The sequence below is a fragment of the Rattus norvegicus genome, chromosome 20 (genome assembly GCF_021556685.1).
Source record: "Rattus norvegicus strain SHRSP/BbbUtx chromosome 20, alternate assembly SHRSP_T2T, whole genome shotgun sequence".
Taxonomy (NCBI): domain Eukaryota; kingdom Metazoa; phylum Chordata; class Mammalia; order Rodentia; family Muridae; genus Rattus; species Rattus norvegicus.
Window position 1 is genome coordinate 29,087,212 of NC_141553.1, and position 19,468 is coordinate 29,106,679.

A 19,468-nucleotide genomic window follows, 5' to 3' on the forward strand; every position below is an offset into this window, starting at 1 on the left:
CCCCCCCCCCAAAAACACAAAAGAGCAAGCAAAACCAGCAATAGAGTAAATGTAGGTATTTTATTTTAGTAACTAAGAACTCAAGCCAGCTGTAGTGGTATACACCTGTCATCCCAGGCCTCTGCAGGCAGAGGCTGTGGGTTCGAGGCTAGCCTGGCCTACATAGAGAGTTCTGGGCAAGTTCCATATCTCAAAAAAAAAAAAAAAAAAAAAAAAAAAGGAAAAAAAAATCAACTTAGGGAATCTCCTGGGGCAGGCTGACTTGTTACTTACTTTTTTTTTAATTGTAAAAAATTAATTTACACATATATCTGATATGGAAGAATCATTTCAAAGGACTCCCTCTCTCCCTCTCTCCCTTTCTCCCTCTCTCCCTCTCTCCCTCTCTCCCTCTCTCCCTCTCTCCCTCTCTCCCTCTTTCCTTCTTTATGATTTCCACTTTATTTTTCACAGATGGTTTTTCTCCTTTACATGAGGTTTGGTGAGGTGAGGTGGCAGGGCGGCACAGCATGTCTGTCTAACCAGGCCTCGGAGATCAGTCCCTGACCACCATGCTGTGACTCACAGCCTGCAGCAATGCCTCTGACTCAGAGCTTGGGAGGCACTAAGTATGGAGGACTTTTGCTTTGGATGTCCTGATGGCACTGGCTCGACAATATCCTTGGATATTTATTGGGAAGAAATGGCCGTGACCCTTTTGGCACAGCTGCTGTTTCTTCTGGTTTTGGTCATTTTGAAGTCAGGACTCAGAAGTATTCTTTCTTGCTTTTTACTTAAGACTGACGAAGAGAACTTTGAAAACTAACTCTCCCCAAATAGCTTTTAGAAAATTCCATCCCAGGGCAGGGAGACAGGTTCCTGAGCACAGCTTGGGTCTGGGCCCCCTGACCAGGAGTGATGCAGGAATGAAGACAGACAAAGAAAGGACAGACATATGTACAGAAAAAGCTGGGATTGGGTGGGCTGGGCTCTCTGAAGGGGAAGCTAGAGTGGCTGGAGGCTCAGTGAGCTTTTTCTAGGTGTTGAGTGGGGAGGCTGTTGCATGTAGCTGAAGATGATGTAGATGAGCAGGAAGGCAGGCTTATGATATACAGTGGAGCAAGGAAGCAGGGTTAGCCAGTCTTGCTAGGAGCAAGTCTTTATAGGGGAACAGTCTTCAGGCCATGAACATCTGCGGGGAGGGGCTATAGTAGACATTTTCTGCACACACCATCACCATTCAGTCCAGAAGAAAGCTTAGCATCCCTCAGAGCCTTACCCAGGGAAGGTTCTTTCACTGCCTTGGACTGGGCTCCTTGACACGTCAGTCGCACGCATCCATTCAGCACTTGGTTAGCTCAGGGCTTCCTCTGCATCCTGCAGTGGCTCAGTGGAGGGAGTGCTGAGTTTGTACCCCCAGAACCCATGCAAAGGCAGATGCAGCAGCACACACCTGCAGTCCCAGAACCGCTGTGGTGAGATGGGAGCCTGAGAGGAAGCTCACGGAGCAGCTAGCTAGAGTATGCAGCGATGAACGAGAGGTCCTCAGATGGGGTGGAAAACAAGGTTGGTCTGCACACGAGCACCATGGCATGTGTGTGCTCATTCCCATGTGGGGCTCACACAGCCCTTTTTGTAAATCACATCATTATATACAGGCACCATATTATTCTAACATGGCCTTATAGGAATGGGCACCTAACTCGATGGGTAGAACAAGGAACAAGGATCTAAAGTTTTTCTCTGTGTTACATATTAGACTCTGTAGTACATTGATTTGTTTGGGGGCTAGTTAACCTTCCTCTTTTTCTTCTCCCTCTCTGTCCTCTCCCCTCCTCCCTCCTTCTCCATTCTTCTCTTCCCTTCTCCCTTCTCCCTCCTCCATCATACCTCTTCCCTCTTCCCTTTTCTCTTCTCCCTTTTCTTTCCATCCTCCCTCCTCCCCCTTCCTCCCTTCTTCTTTGTAGCCCTGGCTGTCCTGGCACTCATATGTAGACCAGGCTGCCATGTCCTCCCACAGATCCTCCTGCCTCTGCTTCTAGCTTTGTTTCCTGAGTGCTGGGGTTAAAGTTGGGTCTCCTCACTCTTCCTTGTCAGTTATTCAGTTTCCATTAGTTACTTGAAGACAGGAGAGTTGCTTGTTCATTGGTTTTTGAAACTGGGTCTTTCTTTGTAGTTGAGCCTTACCTCTTCCTTTCGATCCCTGGCCTTAGCTCCCCGAGCAGTAGGATGCACCACCAGTCACCACAGAGACAAAGTATTTTTGTTGAGCATAGTCAACACTGGTCGAGCTTTACAGGGAGCCTGTCCTTTGGATCTTACTCCTTGCTCTGCAGCGGGCATGGCTAATTCCTTTAGGCTTTGAAACAGGGTCTCCTTATATGGCTCTGGCTGTCCTGGAACTTACTGTGTAGAACCAGACTGACCTCAAACTCACAGAGCTTTGCCTACCTTTGCCTCCCCAGTGCTGGGGGATTAAAGGTGTGCACCACTACATTCATTTTATTTTTTAAATCTTACTTAAAACTCAAAATAATTTGGTGTCCATCCCTAGATAGTTGCAGTTTTCTTTGTATAAAATAAAAAAAATATTTAAAGGTCTCATACATCAATGTTTTCCCGATTCTCTTTGTGCTAAACTGAACTTAAAGTAGCTGCATTTTCCTGGCTGCCACTGGGATAATCCTGCTAAGAAAAAAAGTAGAGTTAGATAAAATATTTATGCAGCGATGTATTTGTTCTTCTCGCCTTAAGAAAGTCAGGCCACAGGTTTTAATCACTGGGTTTTAATCCTAAGATATGGGCAGACCCAGTGAGTTCTTCCCTTTTGTGTACTTAGTGACTTTCGTGACTCACTGCCAAATTGGAGCCTGGAAGCGTGTCAGAGTGTGTGTGCAGGGAATAAAGAACAGTCCTAATAGTTCTAAGCCTCTGACATGACAAGATGAAAACGGTAATTGTAGTTTTTCAAATTCAGCAAAGCTTTTGAAATAGGACAAAGTTGCCCTGCCAGAAATCTGCAGTGCATGCAGAAAGATGTTTAAAGATGATGTTTTCAAAAGGCTGGGAGAATCTGAGACCAGCAAGTACAACACTCAAGCCTCCCAGGGCTCTTCTCCCCACTGTGCTGTGCACACTTGTTTAAAACATTTCCAGGGCAAACTCCCTTCTCCCATGGCAGATGAGGGTCAGAGTCAGGTGTCTGCAGTGCGTAAGACAGGACCAGTTTCCCCAAATAGAAGAGAAAAAAAATGTAGTAGGCTCTGGGGGTAAATTGTCTTTTGTTTTCAGCTATGTTTGTCCTTTGGGCTCAGCCTTTGCCATGGGTGCCTCGAAAGCACGCCACTGTGTGACGGCATTTCTAACCTGAACGTGCTATGCTGTAAAGACCCCAAAATAAAATGTGCAAAGGAAAACACTGGAACTAAGAGAACCAGTATAGATTGTGCTGTAGCTTAATGTAATGGCATTTCGAGTTGGAATATTAAAATAAACATGACTATATTGGATTTGATAAAGCCCAGTGCTTAGGTATTTGGAGGATGTGGGTAGTTGAATCTGGAGGTAGTTGTTGAACCTAAAGGATGCTGTCTAACCAGAACCCAGATATTCATGGAAATTCTTAAGCTTAAGGCTCATGCAGCTTTATAGATTTTGAATGAATTATTCAGTGTTGAAGAAACTCTGACGCTCAAATGTGTCCCTTGTGACTTTCCCCTGTGGGATGTAGGACAGAAACAGGGCAGTGGCTCTGAGTATCTGCTTTTACAAACATGAAGCAGTCCCGCTTCAGCTTCAGCATCTGTCTCCTGAAGAGGCAGTTAAATAAAATAAATAAACAAATAAATAAAATAAAATAAAAGAGAGACCCTCACAGGCAAGGGCTTCAGAAAGTAAATCTAAGAGGGACAAAGGGGTGGGGAAGAGAAATGAGCCGTGGACAGATGGTAATTTCTTTTTTTTTTTTTTTTTTTTTTTTTCGGAGCTGGGGACCGAACCCAGGGCCCTGCGCTTCCTAGGTAAGCGCTCTAACCACTGAGCTAAATCCCCAGCCCCGGTAATTTCTAATTATTGCTTCAGATGTCATCTTTGAGCCACCAAGACAAAGAACATTGATCAGGTCTCTCACACTCTTTAACCTTTCTCTTGGTAAATCATGTTGGGGAGTTTGCCTGTTACATTCATCCAGCTTTTGATCTCAGCCCACCATCCCATTCCAAGGATTTACATTAGTTTATTATCAGGGTGTGTGTTGATCAGTGATGGAGGATTTGCTTCACAGTCCTCAGCACCAAGGAGAAGATCTAAAGAGGGAGGGACCTGCAAATCAACAAAGACAGTAACTGTGCTTACACATTAACGTCTGGTGCTGTTTGATGACATCAGTGTACTTGAACAAGTTCTACAAAGACATCTACCCATCCACTGTAGTTATTACCTGGTAAGAAGTCTGCGTAGTGCTCTCCTTGCAATGCCAGTGCTTAGGAGACAGAAGTTGGCTTCAGGTTCAAGCCTGCTTGGGTTACCTACTCCTGTCACTGCGTGGGCTACAGACAGAGTGTGACGTGCCTGTCTCACAAAACAAAGCACAGGAGAGAGTTTGGGCTCTCTGTCCATGCAAACTTTATCATGGCATTTTTTTTTTAATTTACTTATTTATTTTATGCATATGAGTACACTGTAGTGGTCTTCAGACACACACCAGAATACACACACATCGGATACGTTACAGATGGTTGTGAGCCACCATGTGGTTGCTGGGAATTGAACTCAGGACCTCTGGAAAGCAGTGAGTGCTCCTAACCACTGAGCCATCTCTGCAGCCCTAGTCATGTAAATTTTAATGATGCTAAAGCCGAACCTCTTAACAAACAAACTGCGGGTGGGAGAAGGTTCACAGAACTCTTCCAGGAGGCAGTAAATAAAACCCCTGTAAAAAGGTGGTAGCGCTGATCTAACTATACACGGTGAGTTTTTAACTTTTTTCAGCTATTTTTATTGTTAATCTGCATATGTGTGACTACGGGGTTCGTGTGCCATGGCATGCTTGTGGAAGTCAGAGGATAGCGTTCAAGAGTCTGTCTTTGCCTCCCACCTGGTAGAGGTGGTTTCTGCTGTCCTGCTGCTCCAGACTAGCTGGCCGATGAGCGGTGAGCGGGGCTTTTGGGCAAGTCTCCTGTTCCCCTCTCCCATCTCATGGTAGGCTGGGATTGCAGATGTAGGCTGGCGCCTCCACCTTTCTTACATGAGTTCTAGGAACAAGCTCAGCTCATTACACTTGCTTTGCACGCATCCCTGCTAAGCATCTCACCAGCTCCACCGAGGTTCATTGTAAAAGCAGTCGGAAGGCTGGGGACAGCACATGCTTCTGGGCCCAGGGAAAGACCAAAGCAAGGGATTGATTTTTGTTCAGAAATTTGGGCCAGCCTGGGGAACTGGATAAGACCCTGTCTCTCTTTGTTTGTTTGTTTGTTTGTTTGTTTTTTGTTTTTGTTTTTGTTTTTTTTTTTTTGAGATAAGGTCTCATTATGTAACTCTGGCTGTCCTAGAACTTGTTATATATATAGACCAGGCTAGAGAAATATGCCTCCTATTGCCTCTTAAGTGCTGAGATTAAATGTGTGTGCACACTATGCCCATTGAGATCCTAACTCTTCAAAAGTGTGTATGTAGTAGAACGTTGACTTCTAAAGCAAGTTTTCTGGCATGTGCTAGGATAGACTAGAATGGTAGCCTCTCATATTGGATTCTCTAATCGTTACCTGGAATGGAGACTCATTGTATCTGATGAGGTTTCAGGCTTTCTGTAAGCTAGAATGTTTTGAAATGTCCTTAGGCATAGCTCCAGGGAGACTTAGGAACAGGGCTGTAAGACGTGTTGGTTGGGTGCAGTCTGGCGTCACTGTCTCCTCTTGCCTACCCAGTTACCTTCTTCTTCAGGATGATTCATATGGTGCTCTAGGCATGGCTGCAATCCCAACATGTCCACAGCCTGACACACGGGTGAGGGTGGCATTTCAGTGTCTCAGCTGGTCTTGTTTCTTGGCTAGTACTGGCATCCCCTGGTTGTCTGAGCCCCTGTTGATGAGAGTGGCTCCATGCTGGCCCCATGCAGCCACTCGTCTGCAGAAACTGTGTGCAGATACCTATCTGCCTGTCTGACAGGTGTTGGAGTACCCCAGTGGTTGCAGCTTCTCCTACTTGGAGGGTAATTCCACAGGAAACCCCTCACCCAAGAGCACTCAGATCTAGGTGAGGACACTCTGAACAAACCCGAGTTTGAATGAGGAGGGAGGTCTTTACAGCTGAATCCACCTTGACCACAACATGCAAGGCCTGTAAGTGGCAAAAGGAGGAAGCTGAAAGGCACTGTGATAGTCATGTGGTTTCCTGTGGTGACCTGAGGTGCAAGGCAGACCTAAGGAGCAGGTCTCATAGCTCCAAGTATAGCCCAGAAGAGGCCTTAAGATGGCAGGCTATGACTGCATTCCTCTCAACATTGTCCAGAGCAGCTTTCCCCAGATGGTGGGGCGTCTATTCTGTTATGACTAAAGATCCCTTGAGCATCTGTTTTATTGAAGGTATAGGGATTGTGGTGGTTTGAATATGCTTGGCCTATGGGAAGTGGTGCTATTAGGAAGTGTGGCCTTATTGGAGAAGGTATAACTTCCTGTGGGGGCGGGCTTTGAGGTCTTATAGTCTGGCCAGAGTAGTTCTTCTGACTGCCTTCTAGTCAGGATGTAGAACTCTCAGCTCCTCCAGCTCCATGCCTGCCTGGACACTGCCATGCTTCCTGCCTTGATGATGATAGACTAAAAACCTTAGAATGTTGTCCTTTATAAGAGTTACCTTGGTCATGGTGTCTGTTCACAGCATCGGAAACCCTAACAAAGACAGGGATATAAAAGCGAGAGAGATGGGCCCTAACCTTATGATGCCTAGAGTGCTCCATAGTGCACAGAGCTTGCCTGATTTTTAGATGGACTCTTTCTGGCTGAAGTGTGTATCTATTAGAGGGATATTGGAAGAAAACATGATGGTGGGAGTCTTCTGGGCCCCTGTTGGTTCCCACTGAACGGCAGTTTTCCTGTTGCCAAGGCTGGACACACTCATGCTCCCTTACGTCAAACAGGTTGAGACTCTTAGTCCCTGAATAGGTAGGGTCTGTATTGCAGTTCATCAGTTGAGAAGTTGTGGAGAATGGAGCCTCAAACATTGCTTTATACACACACACACACACACACACACACACACACACACACACACACACACCAAACAAACAAACAAACAAACAAACAAACAACCCAAATAGTGACTTGGTTCAGTATCTGTGGTTGGCAGCGCTGCCCTTCCCTTGAGGTGGCTCCCTAGAAAGGGACATGCTTGCACAGATGAGCCTGAGGAGGCTTTTCACTAGTGTTTCTGGGCCCTCCTGGAGATGTGTTCTTGGTGTGCACATCTTCCATTGCTAGTGAGTAAATGGCTTGAAGAGGTGCTGAAGAGAGAAGGGCCAGCACAGGGAATGATGTTGCCAATCATGTCATCCCTTAGAGCTCATCAAGAGCATTGGAACATGGTATGGTGCTGGAAACGCCCTCCTGAATTTTGTAGTTGTGGGCATCGGACATTTATTAATGTGAAACTAGGACAGCTGGGTTATGTTGCTGGATAAACCCCACGAGCCAGTTCTTGTACTATGACCATGCCTATTAACCGTCTTTCATGGTATTGCAGGCTCTTTGCTGACACAGCTACTGTTTTGTCTTTGGCAGTGACATTTCCGGAGGCAAACCCCTGGAAGTAGAGATGGCAGGGATCGAATACATGAATGACGACCCTGCTATGGTGGATGTTCTTTATGCCAAAGTCCACATGAAAGACGGCTCCAACAGGTAGGTTTTTAATGTCTGAGTATTTGGTTGGTTCCTAAAGGTTGGGGGCCTTCGAGGCTTGCAAGGCATCACTTTAAGTTCCCACCTTTTCTGTCCCAGCCTTCCTAGTACTAGGGTTACATGTTTGCACCAGTGTGTCCACTCTGTTCATGAAAACAAGTATGCTAACACATTCAGAGAAGACGGTTGTGACCATTAGCCCAAAAGACTCTGAATAGGGAGTGTTGACCATAACAGTCAATTTTCTTTTTATTGAAGTGGTTGTGTCATCATAATTAGAGGTAAGAAGGCAGGTTCTATAGGTGATGTGATGGTGTTTGGCAAATACCAGGGCAATATGGGGATAACAGTCATACTGTTAACAGGTCATGGAACTGTTCAGATTAAGCTACCTAATATGTTAAGAGCAAACCAGTTGTGGTGATGCTCGCCTTTAATCCCAGCACTTGAGAGGCAGAGGCAAGTGGATCTCTGAGTTTGAAGCCAGCCTGGTCTACAGAGTGAGTCCAGGACAGCCAGGCTACACAGAGAAATCACATCTTGAAAAAATAAAAGTTAAGAACAGTGCTTGGCATGTGCGAACATCATCTTCTCAGCCTGTAATTCCGGCTAAAGCCTTTATCTTTCTTTTAAGAATGTTTTTGTTACATGTATTTATTGTGTGTGTCTGTGTGGGCATGCGTAAGGACAGAGAACGATTTGCAGGAGTCTGTTCTCTTTGTCTGCCATGTGGGTCTCAGGGATGGAGCCGTGGGCACGGGTCGGGTGTGGCAGCGGCAGGTCAGGGGTGGCAGCGGCAGCAGGCCCCTCTCCTCACCCACGTTTTTATTTTTATTTTCTGAATGTTTTGCTTGCATGCATCTCTGTTCACCTCGTGTGTTCCTGGTGTCTGTAGCGGTCATAAAAAGGCATCGGATGTCTCTGGAATTGGAGTTACGGGTGGCTGTGGGCCGCCATGGAGGTGCTGGGAATCAGATCTACGTCCTTTGTAAGAATACCTGGTGCTCTTAGCCAATGAGCCATCTCTCCAGCCCCCAACTCAGTCACCTTGACAGCCCACTCCAGGCTAATTCTGAGGACAGCCATTTATCATGCTATCGCCATGTATTAGAGAACATGAGATCATTTGTGCACAGAGATACTGGCTTTAAGGTGGAAGTTTATTTTGAGGGGAGGCATTTGGGGCAGAGTAGAATAGAGCTCACACTGAATCAGAAATCTGAGAAAATCTAGGCAGACTCCCAAATTCACTTGCTCTCATATAGAATCTCCTGTTGCTGTTTCTTGGCAGGTCTCCCTGTGTAGATCTGGGTAGCCTAGAGTTCATTGTGAGTGCTTGGCTAGCCTCAAACTCGGCATCAGTCCTGCTCTGTCTTCTAGTGCTGGGGTGGCAGGTGTGCCTGAACACCCAGCCTTCTCTAGGGTCTCCTGGGAGCTGATCTTACCATCTCCATAGTCTCCAGTTAGACATGGATTTTGAGTGGAAAAGAAGAAAAATGGTATACTGTGGTTTAGACTCTTGTGTCTGTGTCGTATCTCAGACTTTTCTCTTCTTTGATCCTTGCATATGATTTAAAGATCATACTAATGAAATTACGTTAAATCCAGGGGCACATTGCTCTTTCACATTACCTCATATGCAAAGTACAAAGGCACCCCACATAGGAACAGCAGGCTGGAACTCGATACCAGACATGCATGCTTCACCTGTGCGTTCTAGGCTGTAACTATCCACATGCCTTCATATTATTGTGATTCTACTACGACCGGAGGAGGTTACTCTCCCACAGTGAATGAACCAGAACAATAGTAGTCCTTAAACTGTTTCACAATTGCTTCAAATTCTTAAAAGTTAGGACACTGCCTAGTGAGCGCAAGGCCCTGGGTTCGGTCCCCAGCTCCGGGAAAAAAAAAAAAAAAGTTAGGACACTTCAGAGAGCTTTTGTTTCTGGGTTATATATGTCAGTGCTTAATCATTAATATTTATTGTAATGAAAATAATATATAAAATATATATTATATAATTATATAATAATACTTATTAGTACTTACTGAAATTAAAACTTAGAGATTTAGTGTGCATTAATTTCTTTAAAAATAATGGTGGAGCCATCCCTAGCTGTGGCAGTGCTGGTAGGTGGTCCCTACCGCTCACCTGAGAAACAGGGACTCATGGTAAGGTTGGTGGTGAACAACTCAGGTACTACCCAGTCCTAGGTCCAGGGCTTTGAAGTAGCCCAGGCCAGCATCTACACCATCTGTGAACTGCTGGAGCCTGTGAAAGGGCCGGCACAGGGCAACAACAGGATATCTGAGAGCAGTCCCAGTGAGGATCCAGTGTTGAGAGTGAAGAAAAGCCCGAGACCTCAAACCAGACCAATGGTGTGCTGCAGTGAACATTTGCATGTACACATGTGTGAACAGAAGGGTGTACTATGGGACAGATTTTTTTTTTTCCTTTGGTTCTTTTTTTCGGATCTGGGGACCGAACCCAGGGCCTTGCGCTTCCTAGGCAAGCGTTCTACCACTGAGCTAAATCCACAACCCCCGGGACAGATTTTTATTTTTGTTTTTTACTTTTTATTTCCTTTTGAGTAGGAGGTTGTATAGGTGGAGGGTGGATATGAGGGACAGGGAGATGAGTGGGACTGGGGTGCATGGTCCAGCCTGGTCTGTAGAGTGAGTTCCAGGATAGCCAAAGCTACCCAGAGAAACCCTGTCTCGGAAAACAGCAGCATCAATAATTGTAGAGGCTGGAGAGATCGCTTAGTGAAGTGCTTCCTGTGTAAGCATGAGGCCTAGAGTTTGATCCCCAGCCCCGGATAAGATGCTGAGTGTGCTATTGCACACCTGCAACCCTGGAGCTGGGAGGCAAGAGAAGGGATGGGCCCCATCACTGGTCAGTGCGTGAGAGCCGCTGTCTCCAAAACTGGCAGGCAGTGTTTCCAAGGGGAGTATAAAACACACACGCACGCGGGCGGGCGGGCGGGCGGGCGCGCGCACATACATACACACACACACACACACACACACACACACACACACACACACACACACACACGAGATGAGATCTTTAACCCACACACAGTTTTTGTAACTTTGGTCTTTTAGAGAACAGTTTAGGGCCAGAAGTACAGTTTGGTAAGAGAACGCTTGCCTAGCATGAAGCCCTGGGTCTGAGTCTTAGTCCTGCATAGTGAGAAAAAGAAAAGGCCTGAGTCTGGGATAGAGCACAGGCCTATAATTCCACCACGTAGGAGGTGCAAGCTTAGGGGCTCATCTCACCCTCAGCTACATAGTGAGTTTTAGGTTAGTTTGGGCTACGTGAGTCCCTTGTCTTACAAAACAAAATAAAAATCCTCCCCCAAAAAGGCAGAAGAAACCAATGGTTTGCTGAACAATACAAGTCTTCTAAATATTGTTACGTTTTACTATGTTGCTGTTTTTAAAATGTGTGCTAAGGTTACTACTACTGTTATCAAACTCTTTAAGCACTCTGAAATTGTGAAGCCCGTGATGGCTTTAAATTTCTAATTTTCATCTGAAAGCTCAAATTTTTAAGATTTATTTATTTATTATATATAAGTATGCTGTAGCTATCTTTAGACACACCAGAAGAGGGCATCAGATCCATTACAGATGGTTGTGAGCCACCATGTGGTTGCTGGGAATTGAACTCAGGACCTCTGGAAGAGCAGTCAGTGCTCTTAACCTCTGAGCCATCTCTCCAGCCCTGAAAGCTCAAATTTTATCATTGGCAAAGAATGTTGATGATTGCTTTTAAGTTCTTTTTAAAGAAAAATACCCATCAAAGTCGGGAGTGGCCCACGTTCTTGATCCCAGCACTCAGGAGGCAGAGGCAGGCAGATCTTTGTGAGTTCAAGGCCAGCCTGGTCTACAGAGTGAGTTTAAGGACAGCCAAGCCTGCATAATGAAGCCCTGTCTCAAAAAACAAAAACAACAAAGATAAGGAAAAGAAAGTATCTACCAAGTAGCGGAGTCTGATCAGCCATAGCCTGCCTGTCAATGTTCTCCCAAGTACAAACGGTGCTGGGTGGACAGAGATCGGCTCAGTGCCTCAGCTCCTCCAGACAGCCATCGCTTAGGTGTACAGTGCAAGAATGTGAAAAGGATGTGTGTTCATGAGCAAAATTCAAGGCTACACCATGTAGACTTTTTCAGGCTGCAAATGTTCAGTGAAGATTGTTACTAGTAAAATGATCGGGTGCCACCACGGTTTCTGTGCTGAGGGACCCAGGTCTGCCTGTCATTGCTTTTTGCATTGATTTGAGGCAGTATTTCACTGCTTAGCCCAGGCTAGCCTTAAACTTTCAGTCCTCCTGCCTCAGCCTTCTAAGTACTGGGATTTCAGGGTCATGTGACTGTGCTGGGCTGCAACCTTGCTCTTGTATCATAATTGCAAATGTTGGCCAATAAAAGCAGTACTAATATGTCACATTGTGGTGCCACACATGCACTGCCTCCGAGCCATGTCCTAGCTCGGACCGTTCTTGATGCTAGCCCAGTGGCTCAGTTGGTCTAGGTGCTTTCTATTCAAGCCCAGCAGCCTGAATTCATGTAAGCGAGGAAGGTAGATGGCTTCAAAATCTGCCATCTGACCTCTACAAATGAGCCACACACAACTCCCCACAATGATAAAAATTAAATTTAAAAATAGTTTTGACCTCATGACCCCCTATTCCTGTCTCAGGAATCCACAGAATACACCAGAAGATATGAAATTCCTGTCTCTAGCACTTAAAACTGTCATTTCCTGGGAAGTAGAGTTAAATTTTGGTTGGCATTTAGTGTGCCAGGCCAGAATGGAACCATGATAGAGCTCATGTGTAATATTGTCAGGGGTTGGGTTTGATCCCAGCACTGCACACATATACTCACAGCATCTTCATGTGGTCTTTGCAATATTTGTATGAAGTAGAGGATGGTGTGCAGATACACACTTAAACTCAGGGTTGTGATACAACCTATGCTGGTTTATAGGCACACAGTTACCAGGAAGGCATACGGGAAACTGAGATTTTGATGTTTGATTCTGCACAATAATGAAATGTTCTCATCTCTACTTCAGTTCCATTTTAAGGCACATGTAGCGGAGACCAGATAGATAGGACTTACTCCATTCTTGTTGGCATCCAGAGGGGAAAGAGGAGCTCAGAAAGAACAATGGGCTTCCTGCCTTGAGCATTTTCACTGGCGTTTGCCCTCCTTCCCTGTTGCTGCTCAGATCCTTAGGTCCTCATGTGCAGATGAAGGTTTGCGGATGGAAAAAAACGAGACCATAGAACTGAGTTCTTTTGAAGACAGTCCTCACACTGGATCTGACTCCTCAGTGATGGAGAGCTCAGGTCTCAGCGGCCAGCTCATCAGAACGTTCCCCACAAAGCCAGCCCTACACGTTTGCTGTACTTCTTGTCAAAGCTTCGTGAATTAAATGGCAGACTGACACTGAGTCCACTAATGTGATCAACCAAGAATGTTTCTGAGTCATTCCCATCTCCTCTGCTGCTCTACTGTGAGCTTTATTGTCCATTTCCCCATAGGAATAGCAGCTGTTATGTCAGGATGTGTCACTCCCCCCTTCCCAGATGTACACTGTTTAAGACTGTATTCTAAAGCTCAGGTTTAAGTCAACTTACAGACCTTCTGAAATGTCTCCTTCGTGCGAGGAAATTTAGAGGGTTGTCTAATTGATATGGGAGTAAGACATGGCTCCTTTTAAAGTGTGTGTGCCTGTGTCTATGTGTGATGTGTGTGTGCCTGTGTATGATGTGTGATATGTATGTGTGTGTCTGTCTGTCTGTCTGTACGTGAGATGTGTGTCTATGTGTGATGTGTGTGTGTCTGTACTATGTATGATGTGTGGTGTGCGTGTGTGTGTGTGTGTGTGTGTGTGTGTGTGTGTGTGTCTTTGTGTGAGATGTGGGTGTGGGGGGGGTGCAGAGGATTTCTTTCTTTTTCTGTTGTTCTCTACCTCATTTCTTAATTAATTTGCTTTTGAGACAGGGTCTCTCACTGAAACTGAAGCCCATAAGGAGGTTTCAGGCTAGAAAGGGCTACATAGTAAGACTGGTTTTTATTCTGTTTTTGCTTTGTTTTTGTTTAGTAAGGTTGTTTGTATAAAGTTAATATAATAATTACAGTTATTAACCAACAGAAAACATCACTTGAAAGCTAAAATCTGTGTTCTCATTATAGCAACAAAAATTACAAGATAATTAGGAATAAATATGACAAAGCCCTTGTAAGACTTTTTTGCAGGAAATTGTAGCATATAAAAGATTGTGTGTTCAATAATAGATGCTGCCTTAGTCCATGGCCTTTTGCTGTGAGCAGACGCTGTGACCACAGCAACTCATAAGGACAGTATTTCATTGGGGCTGGCTTACAGGTTCAGAGGTCCAGTCCATCATCATCATGATTGGGGGAGCATGGTGGCACGCAGCTGAGAGCTTTACATCCTGATCTGAAGGCAGCAGAAAGGAAGAGCCATTGGGACTGGGTTGGGCCTCTGAAACCTCAAAGCCGACCCTCAGAGACATTCTTCTCTAACAAGGCCACACCTCGAAATCCCTCTCAAATAGTACCTCTCCCTAATGACCAAGAATCCAAACCACTCAGCCTATGGGGGGGTCATACCTATTCAAACCACCACAGATGCCATTTAAAAGCATTTGTGGTTAATTCTGTCAGAATTTTATTCAACATTTTTTGATCATGTCCTTTCCACATCCCTCACCCTTACTCCTCTATATATGTGTGCCTGGTGTCCTTAGAGACCAGAAGTCAGATCCCCTAGGACTGGAGTTAGAGATGATTGTGAGCTGGGAACGGGAATTGAACCTGGATCCTCTGAAAAGCAGCAGTGTTCTTAATCTCTGAGCTAAATTTCCAGCACACCCCACTTTCTCAAAAATAACCCAGTAGGTCCAGTTTATGCTACCCATAGACCCCCAGGTGTAGGGCTATCTTCTGGAGCATGGTCAACGTGTTGGTAGCTACACCATTCCAAGAGCTCTGACTCTCCCTTCCCCAGGGACCATCAGCTGTTCAGGGCTCCTTAGTTAGGGCTGGGACTCCTGAACCCTTCCCCCTTCATGCTAGAATGGGACTGACTGGGTCTTGTACAGACACCACTCTTTAAAGATGCCATTTTGCGGGGTTGGGGATTTGGCTCAGCGGTAGAGTGCTTGCCTAGCAACCGCAAGGCCCTGGGTTCGGTCCCCAGCTCCGAAAAAAAGAAAAGAAAAAAAAAAAGATGCCATTTTGCTCCCCATAGCTTTATATGCATTTAAAGCAAGTCATGTGCTGCACACATAACTGAAAGGGAGAGCCAGGAGCAGGAGCCATTGCTGTAGGAACAGGAGCAAGGTGTTTAGAAGCCATTAGAGTAGTCTGGGAGAAGCAAAATGGCCCAAATTAGAGCAGTGGCAGTGGGAATCAATAATTGGATGCAAGAAGTAGAATATGCTTGATTGGGCAATTTTCTTAAACCAGAGGATAGAGAGATGACTAAGCTAGTTTATGTCAGGAATACAAAGGTTATTCAGATTAGGAAATCTAATAATATCCCTGTCAAATTTAAAAGCAATATCTAAATACATGCTTAAAAGGATTTTGCTGGGGACAGAGGCACACTCCTGTATTCCCAGCACTCAGGAGGGAGGCCAAGGTAGAGTTCAAGGTCATTCTTAGCTACAGTGTAAGTTCTAGGTCTAGACTGCAAGAGACTTTTGAAAAACCAAGACCCAAGTTAGATCCCTAGGTCCCACTGGTGGATGGAGAGAACCAACTTCTCGAGTTATTCTCTGAGCTCCACACTGTGCCTACCCATGGTCACAGGTAAATAAACAAATAAAATTTAAAAACAAAGGCAAAACAGAAAAGAAGTAGATATAGTCTAGCTGTTGAGAACTGGCAAATGGGAGAGTTGCATTTGTTTGTTTTGGTGCTGAGTCCTGTGTGGCCATTTGGAAGGGATGGTGTTTCCCAACCCTGGAACAGCCAACAAGGCATGGGCCTCCACAAGTGTTAATGGTTGCTAGGTGTAAGACTTGTTTGTATATTTTACGTTATGTTCCTCCTTTGAGGTGAATGTCCTCTCTGCCAAGGGTAATCCTTGGTAGGTAAACTCCATGGTAACCAGAGTAACTCCATGGTAATCAGTAACTCCATGGTAATCAGAGACAGCACAAGTCCAGGAGGTGAGGGTGTCTCTATGTCCTTAACAAAAAACGGCAAACTGTAACCTTCGGGACAGGCCTTAAGGCTGTAGAAAACTCTGAGAACATGAGTTTTAAAATATATAATTTCTCGGGCTGGAGAGTTGGCTCAGCGGTTAAGAGCACTGACTGCTCTTCCAGAGGTCCTGAGTTCAATTCCAGCAACCACATGATGGTTCACAACCATCTGTAATGGGATCTGATGCCCTCTTCTGTGTGTCTGAAGACAGCTACAGTGTACTCATATAAATAAAATAAATCTTTAAAAACAAAAACAAAAAAAATATATAATTTCTCAACTATGCAATATGAAAGGATGCAATATGAATTATATGAGGGACTTCACAGACCTAAAAGAACAGAGGCAGCTGCACTATGAACCAGCTTGTCAGAAAGATACAAAGGCAGGCAGATTCCTGAGTTCAAGGTTAGTCTGGGACAGAATGAATTTAGGTTGGCATAGTGGGAATGGTAATCTCAGGATGGATCCCACCCAGCTAAACTTATTGTTTGTGCTTACAAAGGCAGGAGGCATGGGGTTGGGGATTTAGCTCAGTGGTAGAGCGCTTGCCTAGGAAGCGTGAGGCCCTGGGTTCGGTCCCCAGCTCTGAAAAAAAGAACCAAAAAAAAAAAACAAAAAAAAAAAAAAACAAAAAAAACAAAGGCAGGAGGCAGATCTCTGATTTTCTCTCTTGCTAGAAAAATTCTAAAAGATTCCTGGATAGCTCATGGGTTTTCCAACCAAAGTCAACACAGCTAGTATAAAAATATATATAAGAGCTGTGTTCATTCTCCAAGCAGCTCTCTCTGAGTAGCTTCTAGAAAAAAAAATTCTAAAAAAGCTGTGTTCGCTCTCCAGAGATCTCCAGACAGCTCACCTCTTGCAGACGAAAGCCCAGACTTTTATTTACATACAAATTTATTTACTCCAGGTTCCCTTTTGATTATCCCATGACTCCACCTTCCATGACATTAGGCCCTTGATTCTTAGAAGACAGCAAGCACTTTATTTGCACCTGGATAGCTTCATTTTTCATGTTTAAAAATAAAGTGCTTTTTTTCTAGAAGCTACTCAGAGAGAGCTGCTTGGAGAATGAACACAGCTCTTATATATATTTTTATACTAGCTGTGTTGACTTTGGTTGGAAAACCCATGAGCTATCCAGGAATCTTTTAGAATTTTTCTAGCAAGAGAGAACTGTCTCGAGCAGAAAGCTACATTGATCAGACTACAGAGCCAAAAGCTATCCACAGAGAGCTGTCCAGGGAGCCATCTTGAGAAGACTACAAGGTGTCAGCTTGCACCCCTCTCCAAGCTGAGGCTGGTCCTTGGCGTTGTGAGGTTAGATTTTATATCTTCACATCCCAGCATCACTGTTTATAAATTGTCCTCTCCCTTCACAGATGAGCTATTTAGTTTTACATTTTTTTAACAAATGAATGAAATAAAAATTGATCTGCTACCCCTAATTTCCCAGTTTTCCTTCCCAGAGTAAAAACCACCAAGAGTCATTGTTTATATGTATTATTTTAAGAAATAGAATTGCATTAGACTTCCTGCAGTTCTTTTTCAGACAGGGTCTCACAGAGCCCAGGCTGACCCTGAACTTGCTATCTAACCAAGAGTGACCCTGAACTTGTGTCTACCTGCCTGCACCTCCTGTATGCTGGGAGGAAAGGCATAGGCCACCATGCCTAGTTTGTAATTTTTATTTTATTTTATTTTATTTTTTTATATTTGGTACCAGGACAGAGCCCCGTACTCTACCGTCTGGGTCTTTTCTAGTTTTTCTGATGCTGTGGGCTGAGATGCTCATTGCCCTGTCACTATGAGGATGCTCTGAGATGCTGTCAGTTTTCGCTGATGTCACCTCACCATCCCCAGATAAACACTGGGGTGTTTAAGGGGCTATTTCTCTTCTTATGCTCTTCTGACCTTTCTCAGCTTCTTGACAAGCTTGTTGTCTTTATAAACAGGAGGAAGTTAAGGGAACAGTTATGGGCACATCTTCCCTGGCTCCCCCTCTGTAGTAGTGACTGAGCCCTGCACCTACACATTTGTCCGTTTGGGTCACATGCTTTCCTTCCTCCGTTCCTGGCCTTTTAGACTTCAGCGGTGCCTGCACTGTTCTTGTGAGCTGTCAGATGCTGCCATTTCTTCCTCTCCTTTTTAGTGACCTAAGACTGACGTGCCCTTGCTGAACACCTGTCCCATTCCTCCCTCTCCTTTGTCCCAAGACTTCTGACTCTGGTGTGGCAAAGAAACTGCTTTGCTACAGGGGTCCCGCTGCTGCCCGAGTTGGTTGTGACCCAGTGGCACTCCTTCCAGCCCCCCACCCCCTCTCTCTCCGCTCTTAGTCTCCTTCTGTGTTGCGCCTGTCCTGTGCTTTCACTACTCTTTCTGGTTTATTGAGATAGGGTCTCATGTAGCCCAGGCTGGCTTCAAACTCAGTATACAGCTGAGGAGGATCCTGACCTCCTGCCTCTGTCTTCCAAGCACTCTCCTTCAGGAGAGAGTGTGTCACCATACCTAGCTGAAGGACACTGAGCTGACAGCTACCACATTCCTGTTGTTTGCCTCCATCGAGCGAGCTTCAGACTTGTATTCCTGCTGTCCTTGGACACGTGCGCCTGAACTGACCTTCAGACCGGATATCCTATGCCACACAATTGGAATGGCACAGCCTTAGCCCGTCCCTGACAACAGTGAGCAGAGGATCTTCATAGCTTCATCTGCTATATCATCTGATCACCAACTCCAGGCCTCAGGAACAGTCCTCACTTTCCTTTCCCCATTCGTCTGCCATGTGTAGCACTTTTCTCATGGAACCTTCAGAGTCCCTGCTCCTGCCCTAGTGTTGGCAAGTGTAGAAGTGTTAGCATTTCCTCATTCATGGTTGGTCCCGGGGACTCAGGCTCTGAGGGCAGACTGGCCTGCACTGATGAAACCCATTATTCTGTACACCAACTGAAAGAATTATGAAAAAGGGGCTGGCGAGATGGCTCAGTGGATAAAAGTGCTTGTGGCCAATCCTGACAACTTGGGAGTTCAATCCCCAGACCTACATGGTGGAGAGAAGGATCTAACTCCCACAAGTTGTCCTCTGACCACTCCACACTTGCACTGTCACACATGTGGGCCCAACTTCTTCACTTGCTTGTGCGAGTGCTCTCTCTGTCTGTCCTCTCTTTCTCTTTTCCTCCTCCTCCTCCTCCTCTCTCTCTCTCTCTCTCTCTCTCTCTTCTCCCTTCTCTTTTCCTTCTCTCTCTCTCTCTCTCTCTCTCTCTCTCTCTCTCACACACACACACACACACACACACACAAGAGAAGAAAAGAAAAACATTTTTAAATAGGAA

General features: G+C 45.3%; 1 protein-coding gene across 8 annotated transcripts in view; it reads left to right on the top strand.

The window, feature by feature from the left end:
• The window catches only part of Ascc1 (activating signal cointegrator 1 complex subunit 1), an 89,457-nt gene that overhangs the window by 38,117 nt on the left and 31,872 nt on the right, over window positions 1-19,468 (top strand). For all 8 annotated transcript variants that reach the window (XM_087597216.1, XM_087597217.1, XM_087597219.1 and 5 more), the window contains 1 exon segment: window positions 7,752-7,871. In XM_087597216.1, coding sequence (XP_087453342.1) covers window positions 7,752-7,871 — 120 coding nt within the window.